General features: G+C 40.6%; 1 protein-coding gene across 1 annotated transcript; it reads right to left on the bottom strand.

The window, feature by feature from the left end:
- Window positions 1-4,602: 4,602 nt before the first annotated feature.
- Window positions 4,603-16,594, bottom strand: LOC109439473 (uncharacterized). Its single transcript, XM_019719788.3, has 4 exons — window positions 16,426-16,594; window positions 6,977-7,103; window positions 6,717-6,777; window positions 4,603-6,310 (listed from the first exon to the last, which is right to left on the bottom strand). Exons 1-4 carry the CDS (start codon window positions 16,471-16,473, stop codon window positions 4,750-4,752), a joined length of 1,797 nt encoding a protein of 598 aa, XP_019575347.3. The 5' UTR covers window positions 16,474-16,594; the 3' UTR covers window positions 4,603-4,749.
- Window positions 16,595-17,913: the final 1,319 nt, after the last annotated feature.

The raw sequence follows: 17,913 nt of genomic DNA, 5'->3' as shown, positions 1-17,913 counted from the left end.
CTATTGTAAATCTCCTTTTGAAACGATTTCAAAAAACTGAAGAGGAAGGAAGTCTTCCAAACTCATTTTCCAAGGCCAGCATTACACTCATACGAAACCCAGACAAAGACACTACAAAAAAAGAAGGTTATAGGCCAATATCCCTGATGAATATACATGCAAAAATTCTCAACAGAATATTAGTAAAATGAATTCAGCAATACATTAAAAAGGTCATACACCAGGGGTGTCAAAACTGCGGCCCGTGGGCCAACTGCGGTCCGCTATCCATTGTTAATTGGCCTGCAGCAAATTCCAAAAATATATTTAGTTTACTTAAATAAAACAGGTGAGGCAATACGTACTTCACCTCGAGTGAGTGGCCCGGCTGTTTGTGTATTTTACTGCATATGGCCCTTGGTAAAAAACGTTGAAAAAAGTTTTGACACCCCTGTCATATACTATGATCAAATGTGATTTATTCCTTGGATGCAAGGCTGGTTCAATATCTGCAAATCAATTGATACGGTATATCACAAAAACAAAATGAAGGGTAAAAATCATATAATCATATTGATAGATGCAGAAAAACCATTTGACAAAATCCAACATCCATTTATGATAAAAACTCTCAGCCAAGTAGGGATAGAGGAAATATATACATGATAAAGGTCATATATGACAAACCCACAGTTAGTATCATACTCAATGGTGAAAAGCTGAAAGCTTTTTCTTTAAGATCAGGAACAACATAAGGATATCCACTTTCACCACTTTTCTTCAACATAGCATTAGAAATCCTAGCTGGAGCAATCAGACAAGAAAAAGAAATAAAAGTCATCTGAATTGGAAAGGAAGAGTACAACTGTCACTTGCAGATGACATGATACTATAGAGAGAACCCCAAAGAATCCACCAAAAACTATTAAAACTGGTAAATAAATTCAGTAATGTTTTTATCTTTCGAAACTGAAATCATTACATATTAACATCTCCCTATTCCCCCTTCCCCTAGGAACTGGCAATAATCATTATTTGTGCCTCTATGAATTTCACTATTCAATGTACCTCATACAAGTGGATTCATACAGTAGTTGTCCTTTTGTGACTAGCTTATTTCACTTAGTATAATGTACTCAACGGTTTACCCATGTTGCAGTATGTGTCTGAATTTCCTTTCTTTCTAAATGTGAGTATTACATAACTAAATTTTGTTATCCATTCACTGACGGACACATGGGTTGCTTCCATGTTTTGACTTTGATGAACAAGTCTCCTGTTAACACAGGCGTGGAAATATCTGTTTGCTTTGCTAAATTCAATTCTTTTGGGTAGATAGCCCTAAGTAGTATTGCTGGATCACATGGTAACTCTGTATTGAATTTTTAAGAAACTGCCATGAGTTTATATGAATAATTAGAATTCTAGAGAATCTTGCATTTTGAGTCCTTGAGACCTTCTAATGAGTCCTTGCATTTTGGCTTTAGCCAAAATACAGGGTCATGTATGATAGGAGTAATTTGTCTATATGAGTTCCGATGATGTCCCAGTGGAGGTGTCTATTTACCATCAGCAGTAGAGATTCCTTCCTTCACCAGGGAAGTATGTGCATTGATTATACGAGTCGTTTCAGTAGTGTGTTTTTTCACATCAAGTGCAATGGTCAATCACTAAGTTAGCTGTAGCACAGGAAGGAAGTCCTTGGAACTTTGCCTAGATATTTAGGTTAAGGTCTTTAAATGGTTTCGTATTACATGGGACCATGGGGCTAAGGGAAATACAATCAGGTGTGAAGTGTCAATATGTGTCCCAGAAATTCAAGTCAATTATCACTTGTAAATGAAATGAGCCTCTTCAGATTGAAATTAATATGTGCAAAGGAAGGAGTGAGCTTAGTTTACACTTGGGTATTGTGAGACAAGATATTCCCAGAGTTCTTTAAACCAAATGGGGTAACCTTGGATAAGGAGTTGTTGCTATTGGTGGGACCACGCAGTTAGATCATTGTCACTGGCCAAAGGAGTTGTCCCAACGTGCAGATGAGTTTTGATTCTTGGCCAGCAAATTCTCTAATGCTAGCATGATTGACTAGTATTTGACTAGTAATTGATCTGATGCTTGAGTTCAATCATTGATCAGGGATGGTCTGTTTGATCTAGGGACAAAATGCAGAATCTCTGCAGTGGACTCCACCAGGTGTGGTGGCAGCATCCAGTTTATAAAGTATATGCTGAACTCCCAGGTCACTCATGTCTTCCCAAGTAACTCCCAACGTGGCCAATATGTCTAGAAAAGAGGTGACCTCCTCCAGAATGGATTGTATTAATGTGAAGAAAACACATTTCCTCCTGTAAATTGGATATGCCAGAGGTGCCAATTTTTGCTCTGTCCTGAAAGTGCCAATACCTTTTCAATGAGAAGCCTCTATTTAGTAAGCCGGATTGCTTGATTGGACCTGAGGTTCTGTCTTTCTTCCTTGCTAGGCTTGTGTTTTCTCACAATTTACCTAAATTTAGAGACTTCAGTTGAGTCATAAAGGTGACATTAAAAATATTGTGCGGTATACGTACTAAGAAGTGAAATTATATATTTTCACTGAGATACATTATGATAAATGATGTAATGCACTGTAGGAAATACATCAGTGTTTAGATAGTAAGTACTAAAGGCATAGCTGTTTCGGAGGACTGGGAACTGGCCTGCAATCATTGCAAGGCCAAGTCTTATCCTGTTGAAGAGAAAGATGTCACACACCTCCTTTTCAAAGGTACTCAGTGACCATGATGGACCAAGACTAAAGGAAATACATTTTGTAACCATGTCTCACAAAATGGTAATTCTAAATCATAAAAAATATTGCCCTCTTTTTACTAATATGACTGACTGGGGCTTCTTATGAATTAAGTTTAGTTGCACTACATTGTTTTTGTTTTCTAGAAAACAAGGTTTATGATTACCAATAACATAATAAATTTATCTCCGTATGATATTCAATATACAAAAACATCTTGGTGCCTTAAATAGCAATCAAAATATCTAATACAGGCCAAATCTTAAAAGTCCTGAGCAATTGTCTATGTTACACTCCAACAGTCATTGTTTATTTTGTGGTCATTCTTATTATTAGAATTCATCGTACCCCTCCTTTCTACAACATGCAGGATCCTGTGGGTCACTGGCAAGAGGACACTGAAAAAACCAACCATGATTTAAGGTTTTGTTATTAAGGCTGAATGACAATTAGTGTCATTATAGTGAAAAACATTGCAACTATAAAAGAATAAAACATAAAATATGCCTGAGGAAAAATTACCTTAACTTGAACGAACATGATAAAATTAGCCATAAAGTGTAATGATTAAATGAAGAGAACACAAAGTTTATTTGAAAAATCCACAATTATAATGGGGGGTATTTTAACATATCCTCTCAGGAAATGAAAAACACAGTATTTGGTAGCATACAATAGCTGAGAAAACAGTCAAAATATTTTTATGAAACACCCACAGAAGTGTTTGATACATACGAGTACGTTTCATCACATACAATCAAACATAAGTGAAAACATACTGAGGGATTACATTCAGCTGCAAGTAACAGGAAACACCCACAGACTTCCTAACAGGAGGCAGGGGCCTGTTCTCACATCGAAGCACTGAGTCATGGCAGCCACTGCACATGCAGCAGAGAAACAAACACCTGTGTCCCTCTCTATTTTGTTGCCCTATCACAGGTCCCTCTTCTTAATTCAAACTCTATTCACCAAATACCAAAGGAAGGATGAAAAGCAAAGGGCCAAATATAAAAACTATACTCTTTCCTAAACTTCCCATATATAAAGTTGATTCCAACTATTTATTAACATGGAAAATAGAAAAAAGGCTCCTATATCCATCACATCAAAAAAGAAGCTATGTCAGAGGAAAAGGTAGACTATATATATATAAAGGTATATTCTAGGGATATAAAGGACTTCCACAAGCCACTAGGAAGATCCAAATACCAAAGTACTCATATCCTTTTCAGTGGAACCCTAACAGAAAAAATACAACATAAAAAAATTGAACCTAACTGTATATAAGAAATACTTAATTCACCCATGCATCTAACATTCTTCAAAATGATAAGAAAACATTATTAAATGTTTTAAGGAAAAACCACTACTTATTACTCTTATGTCTTAATGTTGAAAGATGACTCTCAGAATTATTGCACTTGAATATGCATTTCTGAAAGTAATTAGTAGAAATCCGCTCTAGTGATGCACTTCTAAAACTGTTCAATAAACACAATATTTACATCTTTAATAAGGACTTTCATGTTGAAAGTTTTCTGGCACATTGTACATGAATTTACATCAAGCTTTTTCATGTTACTTACATTTATTTCTATTTCTCTTCCATGGGAATTTTCAAATGTAAGAATGTGGAGCAATTCAAGAGTTTCCCATGCTGTTTACATTTAAGGGGTTATATCCAGTGAGTCCTTTCAGGGATAACTGAAGCTTTTCCCACATTCCTTATACTAACGAGCTTTCCACTGTGAGTTCTTTGTGTTTTCGAACATCACTGGGAGACTTAAATGCTTTATCCTTTATTTATGGGGTTTCTTCGCAGTGTGATTTCCTTCATATTTTCGAAAAGAACCCAGACAACTGAATGTTTTACATTTTTTTTTCATGCATTATGATTTCTCTCCAGGGTGATTTCTTTCATGTTTGAAAACTTGGTATCTGAAGGCTTTCCCAATTTACATTCATAAGGTTTTTCTCTAGTGTTGAGTCCTTTTGTGTCTCTGAAAGGTACTACTATGTCTGTAGGCTTTCCCACACTCCTTACATTCATAGGGTTTCTCTCCCGTATGAGTTCTTTCATGTGTTTTTAAGGAACTGTGACCTCTGTAGGCTTTACCACATTGCTTACACTCATAGGGTTTCTCACCAGTGTGAATTCTTTCATGTATTCGAAGGTCACTGGGATACCTGAATACTTTACTACATACTTTACATTCATAGAGTGTCTCTGCAGTGTGAGTTCTTTTATGTATTTGGAAACCCTTACGAAAACTGAAAGCTTTACCACATTGCTTACATTCATAGGGTTTCGCTCTAGCATGTGTTTTTTCATGTTTTTGAAGAGAACCACGAACTCTGAAGGCTTTCCCACATTGTTGACACTCATAGGGCTTCTGTCCAGTATGTGTTTTTTCATGTTTTTGAAGATAACTGTGATCTCTGAAGGTTTTACCACATTGCTTACATTCACAAGGTTTCTCTCCTGTGTGAATTTTATTGTGTATGTGTAAGGAACTGTAATGTTTGAAGAATTTACCACATTGTTTACATTCATAGGGTTTCTCTCCAGAATGTGTTATTTTATGTTTTTGAAGAGAACTGGGATAAGTGAATGCTTTGCTACATATTTTACATTCATAGGGTTTTTCTCCAGTGTGAGTTCTTTCATGTACTTGAACATAATTAAAAGAACTGAAGGCTTTACCACATATTTTACATTCATAGGGTTTCTCTCCAGTGTGGGTTCTTCCATGTACTTGAACTTGACTGGAACAAGTGAAAGCTCTACCACATATTTTACATTCATAGGGCTTCTCTCCAGTATGTGTTCTTTTATGTTTTTGAAGAGAACTGGGATAAGTGAATGCTTTGCTACATATTTTACATTCATAGGGTTTCTCTCCAGTATGAATTCTTTCATGTGTTTTTAAGGAACTGCGATCTTTATAGGCTTTATCACATTGTTTACACTCATAGGGTTTCTCTCCAGTATGAATTCTTTGATGTATTTTTAAGGAACTGGGATCTCTGTAGGCTTTACCACATTGTTTGCACTCACAGGGTTTCTCTCCAGTATGTGTTCTTTCATGTATTTTTAAAGAGCAATGATCTGTGTAGGCCTTACTACACAGTTTACATTCATAGAGTTTCTCTTCAGTGTGAGTTATTCCATGTAATCGAAGTGAACTTGAACAACTGAAGGCTTTCCCACATTCCTTATATTTATAGGTTTCTTCCCCATTGTGATTTCTTTCATGTTTTTCAAGCCACTGTAGATAACTGAAGGCTTTACCACATTCTTTACATTTATATGGCTTCTCTCCATATTTTCGAAATTCATATGCTTTGTGTACAGTGTGACATCTGATGTGCCTACTAAGGGATGAAAGATACACAGAGACTTTTCCACGTGCCCTGCATTCACATGGTTTCACTCCAGTAGTTTTCATCTGCAGATTGAGATTTGAAATAAGGCTGAAGTCTTCTCCATATTGACTACACTCTTTACTTTCACAGAATCTCTCTACCATTGGACTCCTGTAAAAAAAAAAAAAAAAGGAGAGAGAGAGAGAAGCACAGTATTAATTTCTTTATTAATGATTTTATATTCATTATATTTATTATGATTTCTAGGAAAAGTATAGGTATACTGTTTTGTCTGAATTGTCTGAAAATAAATATACTGAATGTTCTCCAAGAAGACTTTATCCTTGCTATTAGCAAAGTGTGATATGTATATATAGGGTTTATTAATGCTATTTCCAAGTGAACTATTTTGCAAACACTAAATGTGTATGTTACATTTAAGAAAGTATTTTGGTAAAAATTTTCCAAGAAAGACATTTGAAGCAGGGTTTATTAGTTTTGTTTGTTGCTTCTTTTAAAAATTTTATAGCCTACTAGAATTCTCACATGAAACACTACTTTCTATTGTGTGACTCACCTTAGTTTTCTCCCCTGGTTTTTACAGTGATCTTCAATGTCATGTTCTTCCCATCTTTTCCCTAAAACGCAGACCCAGAAAAGTGATTCCAAAGAATTCGTATTATGGAAAAATTATTAGCTTCCAGATAAATGATGAGTTGTGACCATACCCAGATTATTTATCAACATCCTTGCTTTCCACATTCCGCATCTTGGAAAAATATTGATGAGCAAGAAACATTTACCCTCTGATAAATGAAGCAATGTCATTATCCTTACCTACTGAGGCCAGGTTCCTGAAGGTTTCCCGCATCACATCTCTGTAGAGTTTCTTCTGTGAAGGATCCAGCAGAGCCCACTCCTCCAGGGTGAAGGTCACAGCCACATCCTCATAGGCTACTGAGTCCTGTGACATCCCAATACATGTAGAGTAGGATATGTGAGCACTGGACATCTAGACTCCATGTATAAGGTTACATATGATTCTCTTGTCTCTGAACATTTATTCTATAACTTGATCGACAGAAGCTTGATGTCAGCCCACACTTACTTGCTCATAAATTTGACAGCATTGTGAACACATGGAAATTACTTATACATTCTTACTGTGATCACATGGCATTTATTTTTTTCTAATGTCAGGGTTCAGAGAATGTTTGGAAATGACAGAAATGCTATTCAAGTGAAACAAGTATTACTAGTTTAAGACTATTAATTCCTAGTGAGAAAATTTCTTTCATCTTTATTACCTACCATTTTCAGCACTCCATGAGGCAGAGGCTTAGATCTACATAAGGTTTTAATAAACAAAACACAGTGAAGAACTGGAAGCTTTTCCTTCTATTCCCATTACCAAACATGAAAGTGCAAGAGGCCTGTGGAAATCACTTTCAACAAAGCCAGCTGACCATGGCGTCCTAAAGTCCTCCAGGCCTTTAACCAGTAATCAGATACTGTTGGCTGAATGTAAATATGCTTGTGGAGAAGCACTGCTTGTAACTTGTGTAATACTGATCACAGACTGAGTTCTTCCTTTCCTTGCTGTTCAATTTAACGGGGTTAGAAAGTTATTGGGAACTTAGAGCACAGACACAAGGAAGAAAAAAATGAAATGTTAGACCACAAAATTCCTATACTCGTGTGCCTCAGGGCAGCTTCCAGTCACTTTTAGAACATACAATGAGAGAATATGCCCGAAGAGCTCTTTCTGGTTAAATCCTAACAGCGTGTACCCTGGGACTTGCTGCCCTTGAGGGAGAGGTTAAAAGCTATAAATTGTAATGGAGTTCATTGACGATCAAATGGTTTGATGGCGAATTTGACCATGATTATAGAACACTTAAAGGATTCAACATTGCTTTCCTCCAAAAGAACACAAAATTTCCATTCTCCAATTTTAGGAGGAAAATTTTCCTGACAAGTCACTCTAGAGGCTGCCCTGCCACCTTCAAGTCTGGCACTTAAGGAACTTAGGAGCTGCCAGTCTCAATCTCATTAAAAAAAAACCACAACAAAAACAAAAAACAAAATTGAAATGAACTTCTCTGTGACCTCTTCAGAGTCTTGAGGTCACAGAGAAAATGGCATCTCCAAAATTAGGAAAGAGAAAAGATGGTATTTTGAGATATGCGCCAAATATTCTGTTCTTAACAAGGCCCGTTCTCAAAAATATCTATTTCACCAGAGTCGAATACAAAGACGATGAACAAAAAAGACAGAACACAATGTCCATGAAGCCTAGGACAACCTTCTTTAATATGAGGATTAAAATACAAACAACGGGAATACCTGGAAAAAAGAAAGACGGAAGAAACAGGAGAGGTAAGTGAAGTAATAATCACTGACCTATCCTAAAATTAATGACAGATGACACACTGTAGAACCAGAAAGCTCTAAAACACTAACCACGAAAAACACCAAAAATGCATACTCAAGTATATCATATTGAAAGTAGACAAAAATCAAAGACAAAGGGAATATATTGAAAGAAGCCAGAAGGCAAAACAGACCTTGGGTATAGAGAAACAAAGATTTTGAATTAAATTCAACTTTTTTTCGGAAACTATGCAAGCAAGAACAGAGTGGAATAAAATATTGAATGTTTTAAAATTAAAAAACCACTCTGCATAATTTTGTATTGAGGAAAATAATCTATCAAAAATAAAGAATAAGGACTTTCTGAGACAAACATTGAGGGAATCTGTCACTAGTACACCTACTTTAAATGAAACATTAAAAAATTCATCATAAAGTATGTAAATCATAAAAGGTGGAGGATTAGAAAAGGAATAAATGAAGGTAAAATTATTTTGCATTTCTTAAAATACTAGCAATAAATGTATTTGGTAATTATATGCTTATGGGTAACAGAAATAAATGACAGAATGTGACAAGGGGCAATGAGCGAGGAATTGGAAATAGTGTGGTATGAGGTACTTGTAGAAACAGTGAAGTGTTACAGTGTGACTTGACAGATGTGGGTTAGTTGTACATGTATATTCAAAAATAAAGGGAAACCACTAAAAAAACTTTAAAAAAATGTGACTGATATGCTGAGAGAGGAGAAAAAAACCAATTAAGTAAAATCCTCCATTAAAGCCAAAGAAGGCAGAAAAAAAGCTGCAGACAGACAGAAACAAGGGCAGCAAATAGAAAAGGACAGAAAAGAAAAGATAGAAAAGAACAAGGGAAGCAAATAGAAAACAGTAAAAGGTTTGGTAAATATTACTCTGACTGCATCACAAACCATTTTAATCATCAATGGTCTCAATACAATTGAAAGATACAGTAAATATCAGATTTTAAAAAATGACTTTTATGTTGTCTATAAGAAACGCACTTTAAATATGAAGACACAGATAGATGAAAGGTAAAGGGATGGAGGCAAGTATACTAGGCTACAGTAATCAAAGGACAGATATATGAATTGTAGACAATGAAGTTTTCAAACCAAGGAAGACTCAGAGATAAAGACATTATATGGTGACAAAGGGGTCCATCCCCAAGAAGACACAGCAATTCTTTAGGTGTGTGTGCCTAACAACACAGGTCAAACTACATAAGGCAAGAGCTGATAGAATGCAAGAGGGAACAGATGAAGCCACTGCTGTGGCCAGAGAGTTCAACACCTCTTATCATGAATTATAAATTCTCGTAGCAGAAAATCAGGAAGGACAGAGCAGAACTGAGCAGCACTATGCAACAGCTGGACTTAACTGTCATCTGTGGGATACTTCATGCAACAATAGAACACACATCTTCTCAAGTTCACATGGAACATTCACCAAGACAGAACTCATCTGGGACATAAAAGACACCATAAAAATTTGAAACAACAGAAATCGTGTAAAATATGCTCTTAGATCACACAGAAATTAATCTGGAAATCAGTAAAAGGAAGGTAGTTGGAAAATCCCCAAATACGTGGAGATTCAACACACTTCTAAATAACACATAGGATCAAAGGGAAAAAAAAACTCAGGAGAAATGAAAAACTATTTTTACCTAAAAAAATTAAAATAAAAAAAAGCAGTGCCTACAGGGAAATTTTGGCCATTGAACAAATTCACTGGAAAAAAGAAAGATTTGTAATCAATAATGGAAGCATCTACTTCATGAAACAATAATAAGAAGAGCAAATTAAACTCAGAGCAAGCAGAATAACAGAAATGATAAAAATTAGAAAAGAAATCAATATGATTGTGGAAAAATCAATGGAGGAAGAAATTTTAAAAGCACTTCTTTGACAAGATGCATAAAACTGGTAAATATCTAGACAAGATAACTAAGAAAAGAGGGAAGACAGAAATGACTAATATTAGAAAGTAGAGGGGAAAATGAAAATACGAAAGTATTTAATAAAATTGAACATCGACTTATGATAACAAACTAGCAATGGAGGGGAAAGTCCACTTCTTGAGAAAGAACATCTTCATGAAACCTGTAGCTAAATTCATCACACTTGTTTCTCATGACATGAGTGACTGTGAAACACCAGAAAGAACCCACAACAGAGATAACTCCTGGAATCAATAAGAGAGTAAAGCAAGGATTAAAAATACACAAGTCAATTGCTTTCCCACGGACCCCCACAAATATACTCAATGGATCTTTGACAAAGGAGGCAAGGCAATTCAATGGAAAAGGACAGTATTTTAAATAAATATTGCTGGAAATAATGAATACCCACAAACAAACATATAATCACAAAAATGAATGGAGACGCAGACCTTATACCTTTCACAAAAATTAATTCAAATACATTGTAGATCTAAATGTAAAATGTAAAAGTGATAATCTCCTACGAGATAACATAGGAGAAATTCTAGGTGCAAATAAAAGAATAATGAGGTATCACTATGCACTGAGTAAATGGCTGAAACTCAAAACAGCACATACTGGTGAAGAGGTGAAGCTGCAGGGAACCCTCATTTATTACTGGTGGGATGGAATCAGGCACGCCCACATTGGAGACCGGAACTTTTAATTTATTAATAAATGTACTCTTACTATGTATAGTAAGATCCAGAAATCTTGGTATAGGCCTAAATGAACTGAAACCTTATGTTCTCACAAAAACCTGTATATGAATATTTGTAGGCACTTTATTCACAATTGGTAGGAGTCCAGAGTTAAGCAAGATGTCCTTCAAGATGCAAACAGACAATCAGTAGTAAATCCAAACGGTGAAATATTTTTCAGTGATAAAAAGAAACGGGGCATTAAGCCATGAAAACACAGGAGGAACCTTAAAAGTACATTGCTAAGAAAAAGAAACCAGTCTGACAAGGCTACGCACTGTATGATTCCACGTAATGACAACCTGCAACAGACAAAACCATGAGCCAATAAAAAGATCTTTGCGTTTGAAGGATTTAGGAGGTGGAGATAGGAATGAATGAATAAGTGATCACAGAAGCTTTTTAGGGAAGTAATACTACAGTTTGTAATACAGAAATGATGGATATACATTATTATACATTTGCCCAAACCCATATATCCCATAACACAAACTCAACGCTAAGGTAGACTGTGCACTTTAATACAGCAATATTGGCTCAGCAATTGTAACAAATGCACCATAGTCACACAAGATGAAAAAAATAGGGCAAAACTGTGTAGATGCACAGGGGTTATGTGGGAACTAACTCTGTGTTCTCTTAACAATTTTTCTGTAAACCTAAAATGGCTTAACAAAACTGAAGTCTAACCAAAAAAAAAAGAAAAAAAAAAAAAGGAAAGAAAAGAAAAAGATGAAGGCAGACTCACACAATTCACCTCGATGACTGACTGATGGATGAAACAGGCCACGTGTCATTCACCCGATCTGACCTTATGTCAATAAGCCAGCCTGGTGCTCTAGGAGCCTGAGAGCAGGAAGGAGGTGAAATCTGCATGGAACGCAGTGTTGGAGAGCATGCCATCTATATTCTGAGAAGCGCCATGGTAACTGTCAGTGTCTGGAACTCCAAGTGGATGAGGTGTGTCCTGGTGAGTCCTGGGATGTAGACTTAGTAATGGACAGACAAGTGTCACCTACATTTATATTCTGGGGATCTGAGTCAAGAGATTCCCAGAGTTCTTTTACCACAAAGTGGCAATTCTTAGACAATAGTCCAAGAGCCTGTGAACATATGCAGGTGGGGACAACCGTGGGACAGCAGCACGATGACTGCCTGATGCTGGGTGAGCTGTGTGACCCTTGGGCTTGGGCCTTCATCAGAAACATCTCAATTCAGGGATGAAGGACAGCAACTTTCCACGGAACTCCATCATGTACGAATGTGCACTGTCCTCCTGAAAGCCTGTGCTGCCCACGGCTGTGCATTCAGTGAATCCCAGGGAACAGCCCAGGGAATCAAGAGGTCCGGCAGATGGGTGACCTCCTCCAGCACCACGGCTTCTTTCAAGGGACAGGAGTAAGGCAGGTCATCCCTCCTGTGGGTGGTGTGGAAGGAGAATGGCTGTTCCATGATGTGACTCCTGCTGGACCTCTGAGCTAGACCTAGACCAGAATGGAGTTGCTTCCCGTAAAGCCTCTCAGAGACTGTCTTGTTAATAATCGATGTTTTCCTTCGGACATTAGCCAGCTCTCCCCTGTGTCACACACAGCACACTGGTTACTGGAAGGGGCCGTCGTCCTGACCCCATCAAGCATTTTCCCATACCTGTAACTACCATACACCAGTACCCCTGTCCACACTGCCATGTTCTATATAATCCTTTGGAGACTGCCAGGTGGCAAGGAGGATAACCACTGCATCTTGCAGACCCCCAAGACGCGCCCTGTATGTACTGCGTTTCCCTGAAAATAAGACCTAACCGGACAATCAGCTCTAATGCATCTTTTAGAGCAAAAATGAATATAAGACTCAGTGTTATGTTATGTTATATTAGACCCAGTCTTATAGTAAAATAAGACCCGGTCTTATATTAATTTTTGCTCCAAAAGACGCATTAGAGCTGATCGTCCGGCTAGGTCTTATTTTCAGGGAAACACAGTAAGTTTCCCTTAATAAACGGTTAATTGCCAGACTGATGTGGCCTACCTCATTCCTCAGTCTTTCCCTGGGCTCCACTTATGTAGGTAGATGTTCAGTCTCCAAAGCTATCCCTTGGGTCTGCTGTACAAACAGGTCGCATAAACCAGAGAGCTATGGTTTGGTTCCATCATATCACAAGCAGGTGTCAGCAGCCAAGCTGGGCAGGTGTTTCCAGGGCCTCCAGGGCCAAAGGCATAACCGGCACCTCAGTGGAGGGTCCCATGCTCAGCACTTATGGAGCCTCTGTCTTCAAGAGGGCCCAGTACATGGCAGTAACTGCAGCCCTGATGGCACACAGTGTGGGGCCCAGGACAGTCCCTTAATCAGAAGCCTATGGACAACTCAAGGTCCTCCTCCAGAGGCTCCCATCGCGGCCAACAGGGTTAGAGGCCTCCTCCATGACAACCGGTTGCTGTACGGAGTCCAAGTACCCTGGACTTAAGCAGGGTTTGAACTAATCCCTTTGCTGCGCCAAACTGAAACTATGGTGCTGGCCACTGTAACCCAGGGGGTCGGGGTCTTTGTTGCAACAGGTGCAGGGGCGGCAGCTGCAGCTGCAGCAGCAGCGTAACTTAGGGGTCCTGCTGGACCCTCTGGAATCTCGCCACTTATGGCTGCCATCCGTCTCTTCTTTTTCTCTCTGAAATAAAGCCTCTTTAAGGAGTCACAATCTGATGGGCTCACCTCATTCACAGGGTATAATCATCCTTGTACCCGAAGAGCTCCCCCTAATGTCTGTGCAAACCCAGCCCCAGTCACACTTTCACTCTAAACACAGGGTTTCGGCCAAAACATCAACCCAGGACCACTGTAAGGAGGGTTTCATTCCCATGCTCTGCTCACGAAGAACAAAGAATGACCAAAACTGTCAACTCAGAGTCCTCTGTACACAGACCCCAGGCTGGGTGGGTCCACGCTACAGCACAGGGAAGCACAGCTCACAGGGCTCCCCAGCGAGCGGCAGCTCCCAGTGCAGGAGCCTCCAGGCTTTAGTGAACATGTTCCCATACTTGGGGTCTAGATACCCCTGGTTGAGACAGAACCCCTGGAGTGGGTCAGTCCCTGGGGAAGGAGGGTGGGACACCTGAGCAGCTCCAGGAATGGACTCTGGGAGCTCCACCCCCCCCCCCCCTCTTCTGCAAGCATGGAAGTGCTCCCTCCCCCAGACTTCCATTTTCACAGTGAGGAAACTCAGCCTGATTCAGTTCAAGGTTCTAAACCATGTAAACTCTCAAAGTCATGAACCCTTTGTGCCCGAGACAAAACCCCTGATCTTCACAGATTTTCTCCATATGCACAAACTACACTGAGTGCACCTACACTCTGGATGAAAAACTCAAACAGAAGATCTAAAAATGTCGAGGCCTAAGAAGCCACAACCACCACCTCAGAAGGGGCGTCACCACCCCTCCCACACACATGCACCTGCACCCCCAGCTCTCCAGGGCTGCAGCTTGTCTCAGTGTAAAGGCTCCTCCATGGTAGACGTGAGCAGGAAGGACACCTGCAGGGGAGACTCCCCAGCAAGAACCACTGCGCCTTCAAGTACAGTGGTACCTCGGTTTTCGACCGTCATCCACGAGTTCTGAAACGTTGGGAAACAGCCGACAGCTAGGCCTCAGGGTCTTGCACTCAGCGGAAGCCACGTGACATGTTCAACTTCCGAGGCGTGTTAGAAAACCAATGCATTTACTTCTGGGTTTATGGCGTTCGTAAACTGAAATGTTTGTCAACTGAGACGTTCGAAAACCGGGGTACTACTACTGTACTTCCCTTTGCAGCTCTTAGCTTGCATCACTGACCACAGGCCTCTGCTCCCCACTGGAGGTGCTTTGGAACACAGTTGATATCGTAAATGCCAAACCCAGTGTTTGAACAATCCAGCAAAATCACTTAAAGCCAACATTTATAGGGAAAGAAAGAAAATTTAAGGGTCTTGAACTAGTTCAACTAGAAAATCATAAATACGTATCTGCTCTTTTCAGAAAAAGATGTCAGTAAATTTCTAGAAATATAAAGTGGCTGATAAATAATCATACTTGAACATGTCTGCTCTGCAAGTCTAAACGCTGCAATTCTATTTGAAAACACCCAAAGCTAAAAAAACGGACCTCACTACTTACTACACATGTTCGGGGAAGAGTGAAAGAATTAATTCGAAAATAAAATGTAATCATGGAATATGTTATTTTTTCTAAAATTCACCTGTTTTTTTTTTTGGCCTGTTTGGAACTATTTTATAGCCTTTCAAGCTCTACTAAGTAAATGCATTTTACCCCTATTGAAAAGCGGACACTTAATTAAGTCAATAAATCTTTTCAGGGTGACAAACCCAGGGAGTGGCAGTGCTGACAGGAGAGAACACCCAGGAAAGGTTCCAAAGAGGAACCTCCACCCAAAGGACTTCCCATAGGACGTCCGTGCACCCCGGGAAGGCCCTGGCGGAGAGGTGCAAGGATTTCAAGCAACGGAGTTCCTTGAAAGGGTGATTATTCTTGCCTTTCCTCTCCCTTAAAATATCCACAAAAAAATGTAAGAGCCATCCATGACTCTGTGGAAAAAGGATAAACAATTAAAAAAGGGCAATTAAAATATTGGATCTGTTTGAAATAAACCACGGAGGGCAAATAGCTGAAAAAGAAGTTGGCTTGGGAATTAATTCAAGGAGCGACCTAGAAATTTGGAGACTTACCGCCTGCCAGTCCCAGGAAGAGACAGGCTGGGGGCACAGAGTCGTGGATCTGGGACCTTGCTTCCCAAACATTTGAAAAACTCAGGAGAAAACGGGTCCCCCTGGGGAGAAAGGAGACTGGGGGTCACACAGACCACAGCTCCTCCTACGCACGAACCCCGGAGACCGCGTCACGATTGTTTCCTGATGACTCTCTCGGTGGTGACCGCACCATCTGCGGAGACGCAGGGCTGCAGGCGCAGAGCTGCCCAGAGAGGCTCCCAGGCTGAAGTCATCGCGCGCAGTGACCAGACAGAAAGCTCAGGGTCCCGACTGCCGGCCCAGCCCCCACGCTGCGCGCCGGAGGGGACTGACGTCCCAGAGGAGCCCCAGTGGACTCAGGTCTGCAAAGTCCTGAGTGGACCGCGGGGAGGCCGGGTCCCACCACCGCCGATTCTAACCGGTTCCAACCAGCCTCTCGAACCCGTCTCTGCACACAGGCCCCGAACACTCACCATTTCTAGGTTTCCTGGGTCTCCCAGAGTCCAGCCTATGACTTCCATGACCAGCTCAGATCACAGCGCGACAGATGATGCGGTAAAGCCACCACGTACCGTGAAGGCCAGGCGACAACCGACCCTCAGCACCGTTAGAGCGAGTGGGGACGTCCCCGACTTCCCGTTGCATCGCCCCACCCATCTGCCCCTCATTGGACAGTTCACAAGGCCACGCCTCCTCGTGCCTGAGTGACAGCCGACGGGAGGACAATTGGCTCCCCGAAACCAGCCTGGATAGCGGGAACTTGACCCTGCCTGTTTCATTTGAATTTAAACAGAACTTTTTCCTATCCTGGGGCTGTCTCTATTGCTTTCCCCCAGCTGTTTGTGGATGCGAGGGCACTGGAATGCGCAGGGACTTTCTGATTGAGTTTCTAGATGGAGCAAGTTAAGTACAGAGCATAAAGACAGTCCTGGACCGGCCGCAATGGAAAGAAAGGGTCTTATGTCCTCTAGGGATCAAGTGCTTGGCTTAGGTTGTGAAACCACTTATGGAACTCCACCCTTGTTTAGAAACTTACTAAAATGCGGCCTCACCATCTGTAATAAAGAGTCTGGTCCTGAAGCAGGGCCTGGTTGACACCCACTCAGTAGAGGCCTGTGGGGACAGAGCCAGAAGAGCAGTTTCCAGGCTCCTGGCCTCACGTGCAAAGGTGCTCACTTGGGTAGTAAATGGCCATCAGCTGTGGCTCGTAGGCCGTCAGCTGTAACCAGTAAGCCATTGGCCACTAATATAACTGCTGTGGCTACACTAGCAGCAAATGGGGGCTAGCAAGAAGATGGTGGCTGGCCAGCACGGATTGCAGCTAGCAAGTGAGGTTGGTTGGCAGAAAGAAGCAGATGGCGGAGTGTGGATTGCGGATCGCGGATCATGTGGCTTCTGCTTCTATATCTCCAACCTAGCTGTCAGCGAGAATATAGTGGTATGACTCCCCTATCTATGGCTCCGTGGGTGTTCCTTTTTGGCCTCACCATATCCTGTGTTCTTATGAGGGGAGCGGGAGCTGATACCCCACATGACACGTGGCATGACAAGGCCTCTCTACGTCCCCAGCTTCATCTTAGTTGACCTACTTATAGCTTAACAATAGCTCAACCCCCAGTGGCTTGAGCTCAGAATGTCCCCTGTCCCATCCAGTTCCCTGATTTAGAAAATTACCCTGAAATTTATGATTAATATCCTTAGTCTTATTGATCACAATCTCTGTAGTCTAGCCTTCTTTCCAGGCTACTCCCACCATTGTTCCTAGGTTGCTGGCTCCACCATAAAATACCATGGCAACAGGGAAGGCTCCATGCAGACCCCCCTGGAACCCTCACATAACCTCTGGAGGACCTCCCAGATTTTCCCTTAAAAACCCCAAGCCAGTCTGAGAATGTGAAGGCAGTTTTTGGAGGTGTTAACCCACTGCCTTCTCAGACCACTGGTGCTCTGATAATATACAC

Source organism: Rhinolophus sinicus, chromosome 15 (genome assembly GCF_057876585.1).
Source record: "Rhinolophus sinicus isolate RSI-liver-muscle chromosome 15, RSI-T2T, whole genome shotgun sequence".
Taxonomy (NCBI): Eukaryota; Metazoa; Chordata; class Mammalia; order Chiroptera; family Rhinolophidae; genus Rhinolophus; species Rhinolophus sinicus.
The sequence above is the reverse complement of the archived record's forward strand: the minus strand, read 5'-3'. Positions and strand labels throughout refer to the sequence as shown.

Coding starts and splice junctions, on each gene's coding strand:
- LOC109439473 (XM_019719788.3), bottom strand. CDS start 16,473: ATGGAAGTCATAGGCTGGACTCTGGGAGACCCAGGAAACCTAGAAATG. Junction 6,778..6,976: donor CAGGAACCTGGCCTCAGTAG/GTAAGGATAATG, acceptor TCTGCGTTTTAG/GGAAAAGATGGGAAGAACAT. Junction 6,311..6,716: donor AACCAGGGGAGAAAACTAAG/GTGAGTCACACA, acceptor TTTTTTTTACAG/GAGTCCAATGGTAGAGAGAT.